The 20,651-nt window shown below is 35.1% G+C and overlaps 2 protein-coding genes across 2 annotated transcripts; both read right to left on the reverse strand.

Moving 5' to 3' along the window:
- Positions 1-531: 531 nt before the first annotated feature.
- Positions 532-7,967, reverse strand: LOC119474907 (obg-like ATPase 1). Its single transcript, XM_037747252.1, has 11 exons — positions 7,789-7,967; positions 7,033-7,130; positions 6,134-6,277; positions 5,912-6,039; positions 4,493-4,668; positions 4,278-4,358; positions 3,760-3,857; positions 3,531-3,674; positions 3,101-3,197; positions 2,131-2,253; positions 532-2,019 (listed from the first exon to the last, which is right to left on the reverse strand). The coding sequence occupies exons 2-11, from the start codon at positions 7,128-7,130 to the stop codon at positions 1,915-1,917; spliced, it is 1,194 nt and encodes a 397-aa protein (XP_037603180.1). The 5' UTR covers positions 7,789-7,967; the 3' UTR covers positions 532-1,914.
- Positions 7,968-10,187: 2,220 nt separating this feature from the next.
- Positions 10,188-15,732, reverse strand: LOC119474252 (transformer-2 protein homolog alpha-like). The gene is made up of 8 exons (XM_037746140.1): positions 15,535-15,732; positions 13,658-13,788; positions 13,363-13,522; positions 12,845-13,033; positions 12,309-12,424; positions 11,600-11,788; positions 11,269-11,339; positions 10,188-11,078 (listed from the first exon to the last, which is right to left on the reverse strand). The coding sequence occupies exons 1-8, from the start codon at positions 15,565-15,567 to the stop codon at positions 11,068-11,070; spliced, it is 900 nt and encodes a 299-aa protein (XP_037602068.1). The 5' UTR covers positions 15,568-15,732; the 3' UTR covers positions 10,188-11,067.
- Positions 15,733-20,651: the final 4,919 nt, after the last annotated feature.

The following is a 20,651-nucleotide window of genomic DNA, read 5'->3' on the forward strand; positions in this document are numbered from 1 at the left end:
GTATACAGAAAAGCCCAAGTATACTTGGTTCATACTGATAAGTATACTAAAAAATATGCTTAGCTTATAGCCCTACTTGTACTTAATCTTTTGATTGAGCTATACCTCAGACAAGTATAATTAAGTATTCTTGCCTTCAAGGCCTACAGAAATGTATACTTGGCTTGTAGTTGTGTATACTTTTTGATAGAGTAGCCTATTAAAGTGTGTCATAAAAGCCATTTTGTCATCTGAAAAGTGTCAAAAAGTTAATGTTTGCATCAGTTGTTAAAATAACATGATTAGCATCCTTACCTGTATGGAGCAGGATTGGATCACTGCAGTAATGACTTTTACAGTGTTTAAGCTCATTATTGCCTCATTATAGACAAATTGGCTTATTCAGTTGATAATAGCTTGTTTAAATATATCAATTTATTAACTGATTGTAATTAAACACTGTAAAAACCTATGATTATTTCAGTGATGCAGTCCATACATACCCTTATGTTGTGACTTTAGAAATACTTTAAAAAATAGAAATACACAAAATAACGACAGGTTTGTCTCCTTTTATTGACACATGCATATTGATGAGGATGATATTTATTATATCTTGGCTCCTTTAGGCTCAGGATTTTAATGAGGGGATTTTTGGGTGCTCTTGAAAATAAACACATTCACACTGTGGAGGCAGTGAGGTGAAACAAGATTATGAAGTTGTGTAGTCCAGGTGATCCACAGAGCAAATATCGTAGCTTACTTACAATGAAGCATTGTCTCGTAAACACAGGGTGGAGTTTGTAATGTGAATGTTGTCTTTATTTTTTTAATCAGCCCAAACCAAAGTCAATAAAAGCAGTGTGTAAAACAACATCGTTCATTCAGGTGTCTCGTCCTGCTGCCTGCGTTGCTCTCTCTAAAATAACAATATTCTTCCCTCCTCAGAATACAGCACAACACTGAGTGATGGCTTTCATTTTCTCTTAATCGTTAACACAGCACCAGTCAAACATTTATAGACACCGTATATTTTTTAGCATAAGGTATTATGACTTTATTCATTGTGAATAGCATAAACATAACGTTTTAATTGGGGAAAAGGCATAAAAAGGGAACTGAGATTATTGTCCATTTCTTTTTAATTCTAGGGAAAAAATACCTAAAAATCATTCAAGATGACCTTTACTTAATTAATGCTGATTAGGCACCTGTAGCAAACAACATATGCTGTATATTACTTTCACTCATGGTGGCACTGTTTACATGTTTTATGATATAGAAGCTATTTTACAGATTGAGCACACTTGCATGTAATGGAGCGTTAATTAAGAGAGTCATTATGATGCTCGCCCATTAATGATCATGAAGGTAATTGTCAACGAATGACAGAAAGGCAAGCTGTTATTACACAAAGAAATCATCTTAGATATACATTTCAACAAAAAAGTCTCTTTGAGCATCGAGGCTTGAATGATCAAAAAGCATCTAAAAAAAGAGGTCAAGCTCTGATCATCTGATGTATATTAAAACACACAAGACAGTACCAGCATCAATTAGAAAACAATATGCAGTTTGTGTTCTGTTACAGTTTCTTATATGGCTAATTATTTCTCAGTTCTATTATACCTGTTCTTCTTTGAGACCATGAAAACTAGAATATAATGATTTAAAAAAATGTTTGACTGGTACAGTTGGTGCCATTTGTAAATATTACAGGTAAGGATGTATGTTATGCTTGTATAGAAATGTTATTATATAGAATAATTCCAATGAATTCAGATGGGAGGCCGGTAGAGTAAATACCTACTGGCCAACCAGCCAAGAGTTGATCCTCTGAATTCAAAAGAGAAGTATGAAAACCAGCAGACAGTGGAGCTCACTGAAGCCCAACTTCACAATATTCTGAGTTCTCCCTCGGGTGATTTTGTGGTCTCATGGTTTCTTTTTCGGTGCGTTGGGTGTGTTGAATTTGAAAAAGATGATGTCGCCGTCCTCCACCATGTAGTTCCTGCCTTGTTGCCTGTATTTTCCAGCAGCCTGTGAGAAAAAGGACGCATTGAAATTGTATTCAAGGACATTTCTCAGAAAGTCAACGGTGCGCCTGTTCAAGCTTATCATTATAATTAGGCTGTATAAAAACACACACACCTTGGCGGCGACTTCACTGCCTTCCTCTTTGAAGTCATTGTACTTCATCACCTCGGCCATGATGAAGCCTTTCTCAAAGTCAGTGTGGATCTTTCCTGCCGCTTGCGGAGCCCTGGTCCCTTTCTGTTGGAGCAACAGAGAAGTTAAAAAATATCACTGAAATTATACTGCAACCTTGAAGAATTTCATCACAGATAATGATAATAATAATAATAAAAAAAAAACTTTTTATATAACATTTTTCAAACAAGACAAGAAAAGAAAAAAAATAAAATGACACACAAACAACGATAAACACAATTTAAATGATACAAGAGTGAAAACCTTCACATTAAAGGAATGTGCTGCAAATACTATAACAACAAGGGAGAGAAATGCACTTCAAATTCAGAATTTCTGCAAATATCAAAACACATATAGCTGTAAGTAAAGGCTAGCCTGATTCCAAACCTTTGGTTGCTGCCCACATCTCTGATTGTTTTAGCAATGCAAATAGTGAGCAATGAAAGATGAAATAAAATACTAAATGGCAATTCAGTCTGATTATTAAGGTAAGAAACTCCAAATCCAGAAAAATGAGCTTCTAATCCAAAAATGATGCATTTCGCAGATGTATATATCACTCAGTGGCCATTCATTAATGTTTACTAACATACTCAAAATTATTGCAAATTAGAAAACATATCGCGATACAATGACAGAATTATATGCCCCACCACTAATCATAAAATATGTCATATTCCCATTTGACAACAAGGGCACTTATTATTTGAGATAAGTTAATAAATAACTTTGTTTTGACAAAATTATCAACATTGTGCAGAATTTTTCTTCTGATTTACAGAAACCAACTGTGTAAATGACTCTTTCAAACCAACAATAAAGAGGATTTTGAAATAAACACTTAACTTTGAGGACATAAGGTAATAATAAACTTTAAAGAAAGGTTATATCATATCACAGCACTTACCCTGACGGTCCATGCTCGCACCTCATCTGGTCCCGCTGTGAAGAAGTATTCCAGCTGTAGAGCTGCGTAGCCGGTCTTGATTATTTTGGTCAGAACACTATAAACACACAGAGACACCATGATGGAGCAGTTCAAGCAAACCTATATCTTTAAAAAAGGTGCATTCAAATGATGGGATGAGTTGCAAACAAATGCAGTTCAGTTACTCTGTTATTGTTGCTTTAACACAGGAATAATTAATAACATCTATATTAGTATTTTGGTGTATTTTTCACCATTCTGATATATTATAGACTGAACGATTAATAATGAAAATAATTGAGATTAATCAACAAACATAATAATCGTGGGTTGTAGCCCTAAGTTGCAGTTAAACCATTTCTCGACCTGATTTACGATGTTCTTGCTACATTGTGAGTTTATGTCTCACCTCTGTGTCTTCAGTTCCTCGCAGTACTTATTCCTCTCCTCCTCCTCCTCCATGTCCAGCAGTTTAGACTCAATAGCTCCACTCACAGGAATGACCAGAGCACCGGGGTCATGAGCATCTACCCACTCCTTGATTTTCGCCAGCCTGAGAAAAACAAGCAGCGGGGTGAGTTACAGTAGCTGTATGAGACATGCACTCGTGCACACTGGGTCGATGATACCAAACCTACCACTTGTTCTTTTTTCTGATGTAGTCCTTCTCTGAGAGATTAACCAGGTAGATCATGGGCTTGGATGTCAGAAACAGGTATTTGTTCAACACCTCAATCTGTTAAGAGAATTTAAAAAGGGTACAAATTATGAAACAGTCTGGTTCTCAAAAGCTCAGGTGACGCCCTACGAATGAAATAATGTGCACCTTGTCCAAGAGAGTCTCAAAACGTACTGATATCATAATGTCCAATCAGATTACTCTGTCCATCAGGAATACAAGCAGACTACAGCGAAATAAAAATAATAATAATAATAATAATAATAATACAAAAAGACTACCTCATTTAATCCGATAAATCACTTTATTTAAATTGAGGATTTAGTTTGAGGATTTTTTTCTTTTTTAGGGTGACCAATATGACAAGAGCTTCACTGGAAAACCTCAATAGAAGCTTTGAATGTAAAAAAAAAACATTCAGTACAGCTCTAATACAATTATAGACACACAAGCGCATTCAAGCACACACATCATTACCTCTTTCTCGCTCCACTCATGGTAAAATCGGATGTGTTTCTTCTCCTCTTCTATCCAGTTTTTCACCTTCAACATGATATCCTGTAGCAAGAAGCAGCAGGTTATATGATGTCTGCACACTGATCATCATCTCCTATATCCCCCCAGTAGTGATGCATAGTGACACAAATGTGAAACAGGATAACAGATGCATAGCACAAACACACTTCACTTACATATTCAGGTTTGAGTTTTTTGTCGCTTCCTCTGACGGCAGTTTTCTCCAGTTTGTCGAGGATCGGAGCCATCATTTCTTCGTCCTTCAGTCGCAGCTCCTCGTGGATGATCTCAATGTCCCTCACTGGGTCAACGTTACCCTCCACGTGGATAATATCCTCATCATCAAACGCACCTAGAAGACACCCCAGGCAGTTAAGTCAGTATTTATGACCATGCAAGTCTTTCCTAAAAATATAAACTTGAGAACTGATATCACCGGGATGTAAAATCATGCACACTTCAGAAGGTGATGAATGAGACACAAATTTCGTTGATCCCTAAGGGGCTGATCACATCGAAACGCGTCGCTAGAAACGCATCACCAGCAAAAGTATTGTTTTCTTTTTTTTTATTGGGGAAGTAATGTGGCAAAATAAAATACACAGTAATATATGTACATAGAAATTAATATCTCTTTTTGTGATAGTTTCATGTTGGCTACTGTCTTTGAGAAAGAGAGAGAGAAAGACCAAATTTTTCCATTGTTGATCACCTGGTTAAACATGCCAAGGGGCGATTTTGAAGCAGCCACGCCTGTAGCGACGCGTCTCAGTGTGATCAGCCCCTAAGACTTTTAGTCTTTTAAATCTTCTATCACAACATAGGTAATTTCATATCTTGAAAACGATATATCACGATAAAGCATTTTTCTGGTAAATCAATAAATAAATAGTCTATATGAAAAAAACAGGTTAAAGCCTATTTTTGTATACTCCTGTGAGAATTAAATACTTGAAAAATTAAAAGTATTTTCTCAATTTAAGAACTTTTAAGTGAAATTATAGAGAAAAAGAAATTAATATATGCCTAGCCTATATCGCGATAGAAACTATATAGAAAAATATATACAATCGATTTTTTTAATACCGTTTTGACGATATATAACGTTATATTGCCCAGCCCTAAATTACATATTTTTCAAAATCGTTCAGCCCTAATGTTTTCCCATTTTTAAATTGAAGTCCTCAAATGTTAAAAGTTGTCTTCACAAAAGCCGCCATATGAGACCATTGCTTCAATTAAATAGTATTTATAAAATCGTATTTAAACCAGGAACTATCAGAACTGACAATAAGTGAGCCAAATTACGAGTTTGACCAGACATTCAATGCCAACTTTTGATCTTTGATAGTTTGACACTCAGTACCATAAAGTATTAAGGTCAGATACCCCGCTATAGAACAGAGTATAGTCACAGGTACTGACCATATCATCTTGTCTCTGGGCCACAGAAATAACATGAATGAATAATGAATTCTTCCCTGTTCCCCCTGAAGGAGTGTAGTAGTGGGTCTTAACTTGCCATCCTAAACACCTGTCCACTCTACTCAGTTGTTACTACACAGCAGCTGCAGTCAGTAGTGCTGGCAACTCACGAGTCATGTGGAAGATGCCGTCACAGGCACTGATATGGGAGAGGAAGGCGTTTCCGAGTCCCTGTCCTGCATGAGCTCCCTTCACCAGACCAGCAATGTCTACAACGTTTAGAAATGCTGGAACCTTACTGAAGAGACAAAACAGCCAGACAAGGAAGAGATCGTTGATGAGACAGAAATCCATGGATGCTGGACAAACAGCTGTCAGGACACAACACACACCTGACTGGTTTGTGGTATTTGCAGAGGAAATCAAAGCGCTCATCGGGAACAGGTACCCTGCTCTCATTTGGGTCAATTGTGCAGAATGGGAAGTTCTCTGCGGCAGCTTGGCTTTTGGTCAGCACATTGAAAAAGGTGGATTTCCTGCAGTGGACAGAGAGTCAGGAGAGTGTCAACAACTGTGCAATAATTAACCCCTGACCATAACAAAAAATGCTTTGCCAACATCACTTATATTATTTACAAAATTACAACTTCTTTAGGTTTAAGCAACAAAACTACAACTTCTTTAGGTTTAGGCAATAAAACGTCAGCTTCTTTAGGTTTAGGCAACAAAACTACAACTTCTTTAGGTTTAGACAATAAAACTACAATTTCTTTAAGTCTAGGCAACAAAACTACAACTTATTCAGGTTTAGGAAATACAACTACAACTTCTTTAGGTTTTGGCAACAAAACTACAACTTCTTTAGGTTTACGCAACAAAACTACAACTTCTTTAGGTTTAGGCAACAAAACTGTAAGTTATTTAGTTTAGGTAACAAAACTACAACTTCTATAATTTAGGCAACAAAACTACAACTTCTTTAGGTTTAGGCAATAAAACTGAAATTTCTTTAGGTTCAGGCAATAAACTACAACTTCTTTAGATTTAGTTAATAAAACTATAACTTCTTTATGTTTAGACAAAAAAACACCATGTTTTGGGTTAAAATAACTACGAACACAAAGACAACTACACATTGTTGCTTTCATATGGGATGTGAACACCGATCTGCTGTATGAAAATCCTATGTTTTGTGTCCCATCCACCAGTGTCAACAGCAGTCCAAAAATTAAACCTGACCATAACAAAAAATGCTCTGCAAACATCCACATTACATATAACATTTACTTACCCAACATTAGGTAATCCCACAATTCCAATTTTCAGAGAGGTCCCAAATCGTCCAATTAGTGGAGCCTGTTTGGGGGCTTCTGGCTTCTTGGGGGGCATCTGCGAGAGTTACAAGTCAAGTCAAGTCAAATTTATTTCTATAGCACATTTAAAACAACATGAGCTGACCAAAGTGCTTTACAGACATAGACAGAATAAAAACAGGTCAACAGAGCAGACAACAAAATCTCACACATCCACAGACAGAGACCAAGATAAAAACCCATGAGTAAAAGACTGTTATAATGAGCATTTATAAAAGGCCAATTAGTAATCACAATTCAAGAAAAGAGGTGGGTCTTGAGCTGTGCTTTAAAAAGACTCTGTAGAGGGAGCAGATCTGATGTGGAGAGGCAGTTTGTTCCACAGACTAGGGGCCCCACTATTTTGTGCCATGTCCCATGTTTTGACATGGGGTTGATTACACCATGACCCCATGTCAAAACATTTCATTTATATTATACCAACACCTCAGGTCTGCTAAAAGTTAGCTCTGAGCCTTTAAATCACCATCCTGTTGAATTAACTAGCTCCTCCACTGAAAACGTGCACAGGCAGCTCATTCAAACATGCTAACGTTAGCTGGTAGCTAACTGAGACCACTCCTAGCTCACCCGTTACACACAATATCTAACTAAACAAACACTACTGTCTGCATGTTACGGTCTTTACAAATAGCTGGGAAGTTAATGAGTTGAGAGAACTCATTTTGTAGTACCTTTATGTCTTATTTTAGGCTGTGGTCTACGTGGAGTTCAGTCCTCTGGTGTCTGCTCACAACCAGCCGCTCCGCTGGAAAGGCAAGTTGGAGAGCAAACCGGAAGTGTTTTGACGTGAGGAGGCCTGTGATTGGTCGGGAGAAAGAGCTGGAAGGCTACGTCAGAGGTGTAGTAACTGACAGACTGCTTAGTAACGCTTTTATGTTATTTATTTAACCGCTAATTGTTAAAGTTTTTATTATGTTATATGTTGAGTAAAGTCTACTATTCTTAGACTACAATATTTGTGAATATTTTGTGAATAATAATAATAAAAAAAATAAAAAAAAAAATATATATATATATATATGTATATATATATATGTATCTTTGTAGTTTACATTACGGCCTACTTTTCTGTGGTGAACCAACTTTTCAGGATGCGTTCAGGGCCTCTATGCTGAAATCATTTCAGCATAGAGGCCCTGAACGCATCCTGAAATTTTTCTTATTATTAATAAAAAAATAAATATTTAATTATGTATTTTTATTTATTTATTTTCTATTTATTTTAAATTGTATGTATTTATTTCTCCCCTTTGCATTTCACCTCTTATTTATTCCCACAAACTTATTTATTTCTATATTATTTTTTTTTAAATAATAACACTCACATTGCACTCACTTTATTCACAAAAATAAATAAATAAATGACTTGATAAAATATTAAAAAATAAATGTAGCCATTAATTAATTGACAAAATGTGACATAAATTGGTATTTCTGTTTTAATTTGCTTCTTTATTTATCTTTGTATATATTTCCTTATTTAATTTTCCCTTCTATTTATTAATGTATTTATTTTTGAATTAATTATTTTTTATTTACTTATATATTTTATTTATTTATTTTCTATTTATTTTAAATTGTATGTGTTTATTTCTGCGCGATTTTCTCCTTTGCATTTCACCGCTTATTTATTCCCACAAACTTATTTATTTCTGTATCATTTTCTTTATACATTTCTGCCTCATTATGCAAATTAGGGTCACATTCTTATCAATTAATTAATTGCTACATTTATTTTTATTTTGTATGTGTTATTTTAGGCTGTGGTCTACGTGGAGTTCAGTCCTCTGGTGTCTGCTCACAACCAGCCGCTCCGCTGGGAAGGCAAGTTGGAGAGCAAACCGGAAGTGTTTTGACGAGAGGAGGGCTGTGATTGGTCGGAAGAAAGAGCTGGAAGGCTACGTCAGAGGTGTACTAACTGACTTATTTAACCGCTAATTATTAAAGTTTTTATTATATCACATGTTGGGTAAATTCTAATATTCTTAGGCTATAATATTTGTGAATAAACGGGAATATACTGTATATATCTTTGTAGTTTACTTTTCTGTGGTGAACCAATTTTTCAGGATCATGAAATATAGCAAAAAATAATATTAAAAATAAATATAGCCATTAATTAATTGATAAAATGTGACCCTCATTTGCATAATGAGGCAGAAATGTGTAAAGAAAATAATACATAAATAAATAAGTTTGTGGGAATATATATGAGGTTAAAACCAAAAGGGAAAATCGTGCAGAAATAAATACATACAATTTAAAAATAATTACAAAATAAATAAATAAAAATACATAAGTAAATAAAATAAATGCATGAATAAAAAAAAAGGGAAAAAAATAAACAAAGAAGCAAATTAAAACAGAAATACCAATTTATGTCACATTTTGTCAATTAATTAATGGCTACTTTTAATTTTAATATTTTATCGAGTAATTTATTTATTTATTTTTGTGAATAAAGTGAGTGCAATGTGAGAGTTATGTTTTTGCCGTTTTTGCTGGAATCATATATTATATGATTTCAGCATAGAGACCCTGAACGTATCCTGAATTTTTATTTAATTTACTTATGTATTTTTATTTATTTATTTTCTATTTATTTTAAAATTGTATGTATTTATTTCTCCCCTTTGCATTTCACCGCTTATTTATTCCCACAAACTTATTTATTTCTGTATTATTTCCTTTATACATTCCGGCATCATTATGCAAAGGAGGGTCACATTTTATCAATTAATTAATGGCTACATTTATTTTTAATATTATTTTTTGCTATATTTTATGACATTTATTTATCGAGTCATTTATCTATTTAATCATTTATTTTTTATTTTGGCAGGTTCCGTCCTCCGTAGTCCTAGGGTGCCGTTAACACAGCAGTGTCTTGTCGGTACGTGGGCAGCCTGATGGCCATCATCAGACCATTATATATCTGACTTGTGCTGTATTTAAACTTAGAATAAATAGTTTTTTATTTATTAGTAATGTAATAGTATTGTTTGATGCATCCAGGATGATCTGAATACATTTCATAAGATCTAAAAAAAATAAAAATAAAAAAACTCAATTCTGTTAAAGACTTTAATCGACTCAAACTGTGTCACAACAGGGTTTAATTATGGAAGATCACTCATGTCATATGAGGGTGCATGCATGAAGTCATAGCTGTAATATTTTTTATTTGTCAAGAAAAAAAACGGCAAATAAATTCAAAATAAATGTTTGATGGAACTTCATTGTACAATACCTGCAGCATCCCTGCCTCCAAAACCATGGGGCAATGTAGCCATTACAGTGTACAACACACTGTTACTAAACAACAGAGCAAATGACCAAAGTCAATTTTTATTTTTGAAGGTACAACACCCCAAAAAAGTACTTTCCAACAGGAAAACACAGAGTTAAAAAGAAACATGGTATTTAAAACAAACTGGGATCTTGACAGTTTAAGAAACCAACTACATACAAACAGCAACATGAGGAACTGTAATATAACTGCCACAAAAAATCCTGTTTATATAAAAACAAACCTGTTGAGCCAAGCATAAACAAGCCAGCCCTTCGTTTAATTACCACCACCAAACAAGTTTTGTTTTCAATTCCTGTTTGTTAGCTGTAAGAAGGATACCCAAAAATGTCTGCACATATTTTCCCCCAAAGTGAGGGGAAAAGTTAGGCCTTGAGCGAATGAACAAGTATAGCTCATTTCCACTTGAACCTATTTTCTGGCATTTTAGATTATTTTCTTTTTCAAGAATCTGACTACAAATTTGGTAACGATAAATTCACTACGGACATTGTGGTGCTCAGACAGACTGCTTCTTTAGGAACATTTTTCAAACCTTCAATACATTAACAAATCCAGGATTCATATCACATAATGAGGTCAAAAAAACATAAAAAAGACAAGTATCTGAATAATAAACTGTTGACTCTTCTCTCAGTCCTCAGTAGTGACCTGTGAGAAAAGGACAGGGTGAGAGATTAAGTACCAGGTTTGATTCATGTCAAAAAGAGCATTTTTTAGTTTCTTATTTTTTTGTGAATAATCTAAACTGATCCAGTGACAAAGTATGTGTGAAGGTTACATAAATATATGAATTTCAAATTAAGTGTAACTGTGCGGTCTAATGATGGTTTAAACCTACGTGGCGAGTAAGATCGGGATCGGGATCGTGAGCGGTACCCTTTGCTGTAGTAAGGAGATGGAGATCTGCGTCTGTAGGTAGAAAAACAAAACCACAACACTTCCTATTGAGACCTTTAATGTTACACATGGTTAGGGTGACTTAAACTAGAGTCATTCAAAAATTTTTGACATCACATTATATTTTAAAGACACCTTGCCAAGTTAATTTCAGTCATATCTACTCTTGATCTTTAGTAAAAAAGTAAAAGAATGCTAATATGATACTCAATTAACCATAACAATAATTAACAGATAAACGTGCCAAACAGGCTATTGGAAAAATAACTCACCTGTATGATCTGTACTCTCTGTCGTCATAGCGTTCATAGTCACGCTCATAACTTCTGTCATAACCTCTTTCGTAGCCCCTGTCGTAGTCCCTCGAGGTACGCCGCGATGAACCACCACTGCTGCTACTACCACCACCGCCACCGCCACCACCACCACCGCCGCCGCTGCTGCTACCGCCGCCACCACCACTGTAAAAACGCACGGAATAAAATTTCGAGACACCTTTGAAGATACAGTAGCTTCCATAAAATATCCCTACTGTAATAACAAAACTGCCTGGTTAAAAGGCAGTGTTGGTAGTGCTGTTCAAATACTTTTTTTTTGTTATATTTGTTGAAATTCTCAACACATCCTGGCAGCAATCAAATCAAATGCTCTGGGAAAAAAAATGGTATCTGTGGCTGTCGCAGGACTGTAATGAACATGTCCAATTATTTCATTGCCTGCCTACCTACCTATTTGTTGTTTACATTAAATATGAGATGTTTACATTCATAATGATAATTGTGGGTGAATGGTTCTTGAGAGAGCCCTGAAGCGATGGGCTGTCACTGTTACAGACTTGGCAACTTTCTCGCTAGATTTAAGGGACTTTTGGAGCTACTTTCATTGGAAAAGAGTTGGTAACACTGGGCTCGGTTTTTCGGTTGGATCATTTTTAAAATCTAGTGTACTACTTGCTCATTCCAATCTTTAAGAAACACTCACTATGTGGGACGTCCCATGTAGATTCCAGGAGTGGGTGTATGGGCTCGTTTTGTGATGGAGAAATCCACTCGAATCCTGCGCCCATCGAGCTCCATCCCGTTAGCGCGCTCCTTAGCCTAAAACGCACAACAACATAGTTAGACTATTTATCTACTAAGATAATAAAATACTTTTCATGTTTAACCTTTGCCCTGAATCCAGAGACATGTGTAAGATATGGTCTATTAAACACATATTCCACCTGCACATAATGCATTTATATGATGGCTGACACTGATAGCTGAGACTCCAGTCTGGACTGTAGTTGCATACACTTTCACATCTCTCCCTGTTGGTAAACACACTTCCTGTTTCTCATTTACACAATACGCTGTCAAAAAAAGAATTACAAACATCCATCACACGTTACCAAGCCCAAAGTGATGTATTACTGCTTAATTAATAGCGAAAACCCTTTATACCCTTAATTTACTGTATAATGGATGGTAAGGAGTCAACATTATAAATATGTCATATCCCTGTCTTATCCTCCGTACCTCCTTGGAGTCCTCAGAGTTTTCAAAGTAGACAAAGGCAAAGCCTCTTGAGCGACGCGACTGCTGGTCACACACAATGTTGACGTTGCTCAAAGGGCCGTATTTAGAGAAAACGTCCCTCAGATCCCTCTCAGTGGTGTACAGACTCAGTCCAAACACACCCAGACAGCTGTTGGGGTCTGGGTTTGCCTGTAAGAGTAAAGAGAGGAATATAAACATATTGAGAGCAACAGACCTGCCACATCACTGCAATAAATCTTGCTTTTCTGAAGTAAATCAGCACCTGGGTATCTGACAATGGCTTTGTTTAAGACATGAAATTCCTAATGACTGGACACTATAAAGGGCTTTTACACATGATCTAAATCTAGACACTGAAAACCACTAATGAGTCTGTGAGGTTTATTTAGATCAAGTATTTTAAAAGGTAACCCACTCATTAAAAATTGTAAATTCACAAACTTTAAGGCCCACGGAAACCCCAAATCAAGCATGAAGAGGAAGACCTTAATATTCACCCTGTTGCCAATGTGTCTGCGACGATTTGACATGGGGGAGCGGCTATGGCTCCTATGCCGGCGGTACTCCCAGCTACGAGATCGGCTCCTGGATCGGCGTCGGTGGGAGCGGGAACGAGAGCGGGAGTGGTGCTTGCGTGAGCTTCGATGGGAACGGGACCTGGGGATAGACATAGAAACTTAACTCTGAGCACGTCATTTACTTGTGTCACATGCACACAAGCTTCAGAAATTTAGTTTTAGAGTGCACGTCACAACTTTGAAAACACCACCTTCAAAACAAAACCCATCTCACCTGGATTTGGTTCGTGATCGGGATCGGGATCTGGACCTGGAGTGGCGGGAGCCATCTTTTGATTGTGCTGGTGAGCGGCTGCTGGATTTTGCTGAGCCCCGAGGAGACACACTCCTTAAGCCAGGCGAGTCCTGGACAGAACAGATTCTGAGATAAGAAACACTCTAAAGCCAAGTGTGTGCCTAATAAAGGGCCAGGAGGTGACAGCGTTGCCCTCTACATGCCCCCTTCAGAAAGAGTTCACCACAGTTTGGCATTTAACAGGTTTGACACTACACATTTAGGAATTTGATTATAAGAGGTCATTAACATTGCAACAAATATATAAATTAGAGATTAAGTCATTTAGCTGATTGTACAAAAAGTAAACCTAAAAGGTTTGGAGGGATTGACCAGTGATGTTTCTGATAGAGAGGAAAAAAATGTGCATGCTTAAGAGAAAGAAACAGGATGAAATAGAGTAGCATAACAGGCTGTTAGGAAATTACTCATACCCTGGTAAACTTCTGATCTTAACTTCATAACTTCTTTAACTTCATTACTTCAAAACAACCCTTCATTTCTTCTTTCTTCTGTTTGACATTACGACTTCTTTTTTCCTCCTCTTCCCCCCATCTACCATCTGCCATTACAACACTAGTAGTGGGGACAGATCTTGACTTCGCTTCTTTTCAGCATCCAATTTATTAGCATGCATCAACACCATCAGCGCCCAAACAATAACAACTTCACATCTGACACGTCTTCCGCTTTTTCTTTCTTCCAACCTCAACCTTAACAAAGAACAAACAAGGGTGATAAGGCATGTTGGTTTCTGTTAAGAACCAAAAAACAACAGCAAAAACCAGGGAAACAACATACATTAGCTAAATACACACGTGTATGTTAGCTTGATATGGTCTCGATTGGTCCAATATTACTATATACCAGGGGTCAGCAACCTTTACTATCAAAAGAGCCACTTTAGGCAAAAAAAATATTAAAAAATCTGTCTGGAGCCGCAAAACATTTGAGCATTGTGATGAAGGTAACACAGTTTATAGTATAAGTATATAGTATATAAGTCTAATGCAGTGAGGGCCACAGTGCAAATGTACAACGGAGTATTAGGGCCACATTGAGGTAAAAAATATCTGAGATTTCTAGGAAAAAGTCGTAATATTGGGAGAATAAAGTCATAACTTTACGAGAAAAAAAGTTGTAATATTACCAAAATAAAGTCATAACTTAACAAGAAAAAAAATCGTAATATTACGAGAATAAAGTCATAACTTTACGAGAAAAAAAGAAAATAACACGTAAAATTACTACTTTATAATATTACGACTTTTTTCTCGAAATCTCTAAATGTGGCCCTAAAACTCAGTCATACCTTTAGACCTGCAACAATGATAAATACACATTTAAATGTAAACAAAAAAACAGTGATTCATTTCCACTCATTTCCATTTTTATAAATCCACAGGGAGCCTCTGGAGAGGAGCTGAAGAGCCGCAGGTTGCTGACCCCTGGACTATATATATATATATACGGATACAAAGCTGAACATTACAACCATCTGGTAGTCAATAGATCAATAAATGAGGGATAAAGGCGGGCACATCATCTCTCCACTGCTAAGCTCTGTAGGCCGTAGTGCTGCAACGTTACAGCTATCTTTATAAACATTTATAATACACTCTCTTCTAGTTAGTGTGACTCAAATAAACGCTTTATAGAACATATTTCATCAGGTTTTGACGACAGTTTTCACAACATGTGTTGCCATTAGCCGACCTGCAAAACGATGCTAATAGCTAAGCTAATAGCTAAGCTAATAGCTAAGCTAACTAGCTAAAGCTAACTGTTTCAAACGGTTTTTCTTAATAACAACTCACCTGCTCCCTAAACTCTTTCTCGTTGTCGCTCATGTTAGTATTAAACTAGACACAGCAGATGTGTAAGGTACGTGATACACAGACTCTAAACGACCGATTTAACTTGTCGACTGACGAGTTTACCGCACAGTGGACTACGCTAGCAGCTAGGCTAAGCGACGAACTAAACCGTTCTGCACGGATCGTTTCCGGTTCCGGTTTTAGTTGTCAGAATAAAAGCTGCAAATTTCACCCAAAATTGTTTGAGAGTAAGAGCAGGTATTTAAAGGCCACATAGATAGAGTAATAATAATAATAATAATAATAATTAGAATATAATAATAATAATATTAATAACAACAATAATGATAATAATAACAACAATAATAATAATAATAATATTGATGATGATGATGATGATAATGATAATGATAATGATAATGATAATAATAATAATAATAATAATAATGATAATAATAATAATGATGATGATGATGATGATGATAATAATGATAATAATAATAATAATGATAATAATAATAATAATAATGATAATAATAATAATAATGATAATAATAATAATAATAATAATAATGATGATGATGATGATGATGATAATGATAATAATAATAATAATAATAATGATAATAATAATGATAATGATGATGATGATGATGATGATAATGATAATAATAATAATAATGATAATAATAATAATAATAAGGATGATGATGATGATGATGATGATGATGATGATGATGATGATTATGATGAAGATGGTGAAGGTGAAGATGATGATGATAATAATAATTATAATATGATAATAATAATAATAATAATAATAATAATAATAATAATAATAATAATAATAATAATAAAAATAATAAGAACAATAAAAATAATGATAATCGGTTTGTCGATTAGTTCCCCTCTAGATTTTAAGCAAGAAATTACATTTATTTCACTGAATATCAATAATTATAATACAAATTCAGTACATTGTCATACTTTTTGAACAGGTTAGATAAATCGGCCAATCATTTCATTATCAGACAGGTACTAATACCTTGTCTTTTCTCTGTATAAAGACCGAATAAAGACTTCTGGTGAGTATGGAGGAAAGAACCTGCTAAAATAAAAAATAAATGAATAAATAAATGACTCGATAAATAAATAAATACGTCATTAACTGTAGCAAAATAATATAAAAAAAATAAATAGAACCATTATTTAATTGATCAAATGTGACATAAATTAATATTTGTTTTAATTTGCTTCTTTATCTTTGTATTAATTCCCATATTTATTTACTCTTTGGTTTAATTTTCTCTTTTATCTATTTATGTATTTATTTTAAAATATATTTATTTATTTTTGCATTTTATTATTTATCCATTTATTTATTCATTTATTTTTATTTATTTATTTTGAAATGCATTTATTTATTTCTGTATGATTTTTCCTTTGCATTTCACCCCTTATTTATTTCCCCAAACTTGTTTATTTATGTAATGTGCTGTAATTTTTCTGTAATTAATTAATGGCTACATTTATTTTTTATATTATTTTTACTGAAATATATTCTGTTTTCCAATATTGCTTTTTTCCAGGCCATATCTTGTACCATGTGAGCTTGTTTAAAAATAAAGAACCTTAAAGAATTTCATCAAGTAATTTCAATAATAGAACATCTTCAATACTGAAGAAGATGTTCAGCTTTACTCCATGTTTCAAGGCTGCTTCAGGCTTCAACATCCTACCTTAATGACTGATCTCCTCTCCTTCTTCTACACCTTTGTCTTTCATTAATGCATGGATTTAAATCTGGTTTTACTTAATCAGTTTGTTGTATTTATGATGTCTTCATGTGTAATTTGTTCAATTTTCAACAGCCCACAAAAGGTTGCACTGACAATAAATACACACTAGATGGCTCTAGAGCCCAACAAGAAAATAGTGATACAAAAGAGGGTAAACGTGTGCACGCATGAGAGTGTGTTACTGAATAGGAAGGATGCAATTAACTGAGAGGACGTCATTATGGAGCTGGAACATGAAACACTTTGCAGTAGCCCTCCTGAATACACACACACACACACACACACACAAACACAGTAAGTAATAATAATAATAATAAACAGAAACCTTTCACTAGATTCTGTCTGCATGCGGAATGAGTATTTTATTTATAACCAGTTTATAAAAATAAAATACAAAATAATTTTAAAACAAAAAAGAAAAAAGAAACACTGTACAAGGCATTGATATGATACAAATGATAGAATAAACATAAATAATTACAGTTATATACAATGCAAAACTCCCACTTGTTACATTCTTTCCTCGAGACTGTACAGTTACATTTCAAAACCATGACGTACATTACAACACAAAATATATCAACCATTAAAAAATCCTGACAATTGAAGAAAAAACGATGGATGGGCAAATTAGCAAATGTCACAATAAATAATTTCTGTCAAGTATTTATAAGTTAAAGTTACTAACAAGTAATCCGATGTTATGACATGAGAAGTGTACCAGTGCACACCAAAGCTTTCATTAGTTTCCATCTCACCTTTCAAAATAAAATAAAAACAGCTGGGTTTGTTCTGTTGGGTATCTGTAACCACAAATACCCAGCAAGCTACTATAAATATGACACCTTTCTATGAGCAAAAATCTCATCTGGAAGGTAACACTAGTACTACAACTTCACACCACTTTATGTGCAATAATGATAAAAAAAAAAAAATCTGATTATCTTTTAAAACCAGCAGCACTGTTTAGTGTCTGTTCCTCCCTTTCACTGAAGCCGGTTAGCGTATAAGTTATGGTTTTACAATAATTATTTTATTTAAATAATTATATTTTACAGGTATATATTAAAAGTCTGCACAAGAGCGTTCTGAACTTTGAAAGCTTGAAATATCTTGAAATCTGTGAGCCTGAAAGAGGGAGAGTTCAAAGATTGATTGCTGGCGACGTGTAGAAATTGCACGCCCCTGTTTGAGAGCATACAGTTATCACACATGCTGAACCCTGAATTTTTTTCCATTTCCGCCAGTCGATCGACAAATAGCCTTCTCACAGAAAAACAGGGAGCTCTCCGGTAGAAGCACAGCTCTGTAAGCACAAGAGTCTGACAGTACAGTGGTGATATATCGACAGGCATGGCAGCACATGCCATTAACACACAAGAGATAAGTGACAGAAAGGCTTGGCTCGGCCGAATAGAGGAATGATCTCCAGCACAGACAAGGCTCAGTCATCCCTCGCTATGCACAGAGGGGCAGAGAGGAGACATTAAGGCGACTGACTGACTGAACGCTGTCTGCCTTCAGGATGAGTCATCATAGCTGCTCTGTGAGGCTCGCGTAGCGTAGGTATCTGCAAGATCTGCACCAAACAGCACACTTTATATATATCTACAAAGCCCATTCAATCTCTATATGCTCCCACATTTAGTCAAACCACATCTGCAAAATCTATCAAAATATTTGGCAATGTGATTTTTTTTTCTATGTGCAGCCGTGTCTTATCTTTCAACTCACGTGTGGTTTTCCTACAATACAAGTGCTTAAAACGCAGCAAAGTCTATTCTCCTTTATTATTTTTCTTCATTTTGTGCATCATGTCAGCTAGTTGCAGGGATACAAAATATCATATTCCAGCAACACAATCATCCCAAATCAGTGCAGGAAGCGCAGAAAACTAGTCATACATCAGCTGGGAAGAGGAATAGTGAAAATATATAGATTCAAAAAAGAAATGACTGAGTTATAATCTTCACAAGATAGATGCCGTGTGGTGGGAAGTGGTGTGCAGCTTTTTACTCAGTAGTCTGTTGAGCATGCAGATAGTAGCGTTGGAAGGAAGCTGGAGTTATTTTACAGTATCTTACAAGCAGAGGAGGAGTGGGAGGAGAGTTTCAGTGAGGAATCCTAACTAAATCAAACACAAACAATACTCTTGATTCCTTTCCCGTGTGCACAAACATACTGTATGTCATTATATAAAAGACATTCTCCGGCACAGGAGGAACAAAATGAAAACATTCTTGCACATGGAAGCATGGAACATTTTGGTGTGAGAAATATATGTACATATGGCCTCCATTTTCAATAGCATTTGACAAAATGTTGTTTGAGGTCTGAAATTCACATTTTTTCAAAGTTTTATCTCCAACACTGACATGATATATATATATATATATATATATATATATATATATTATAGATTAGGGCTGTCAAAGTTAACGCGATAATAACGGGTTAATGCAAATTTGTTTTAACGCCACTAATTTCTTTAATGCATTAACGCAACTTGTGATTTAAAGGTTGTAGTGGGCTCAGTTTTAAAGCTAGAATGAAGATACTGGTATCATATGAAACTAAAAAACATAATGGATCCATTGGTACCAACCATGTCATACTCAAAAACTGTAATGGCCATTTTCAAAAGGGTCCCTTGACCTCTGACCTCAAGATATGTGAATGAAAATGGGTTCTATGGGTACTCGCGAGTCTCCCCTGTACAGACATTCTCACTTTATGATAATCACATGCAGCTTGGAGCAAGTCATAGTCAAGTCAGCACACTGACACACTGACAGCTGTTGTTGCCTGTTGGGCTTGAGTTTGTTATGATTTGAGCATATTGTTTATGCTAAATGCAGTACCTGTGAGGGTTTCTGGACAATATTTGTCATAGTTTTATGTTCTTAAATGATTTCCAGTAATAAATATAAACATACAGTTGCATAAAGCAAGCATATTTGTCCACTCCCATGTTGATAAGAGTATTAAATACTTGACAAATCTCCCTTTAAGGTACATTTGACAGATAAAAAATGTAATTTGCGATTCATCGCGATTAAACATTTTAATCGATTGACAGCCCTAATATACATATACTGTCTGTATATACACAGGACAGCTAAGTTGGAGATATATTTCCTTTTTGTCATTACAAATAATGGCTACTCAAGTAAACGGCTCAAATTGTGTTTGATTTACAAACATGTGTTGCTACCTTTTCTACATTAAAAGAATACTGGTGAAAAGGGTCGTCTTATAACCGCTGGCACAAGTCTGTTTTTGGCTCCTTTTTTTTTTTGTCTAATTACAAACAAAGTG

Source organism: Sebastes umbrosus, chromosome 16 (assembly GCF_015220745.1).
Source record: "Sebastes umbrosus isolate fSebUmb1 chromosome 16, fSebUmb1.pri, whole genome shotgun sequence".
Lineage (NCBI taxonomy): Eukaryota > Metazoa > Chordata > Actinopteri > Perciformes > Sebastidae > Sebastes > Sebastes umbrosus.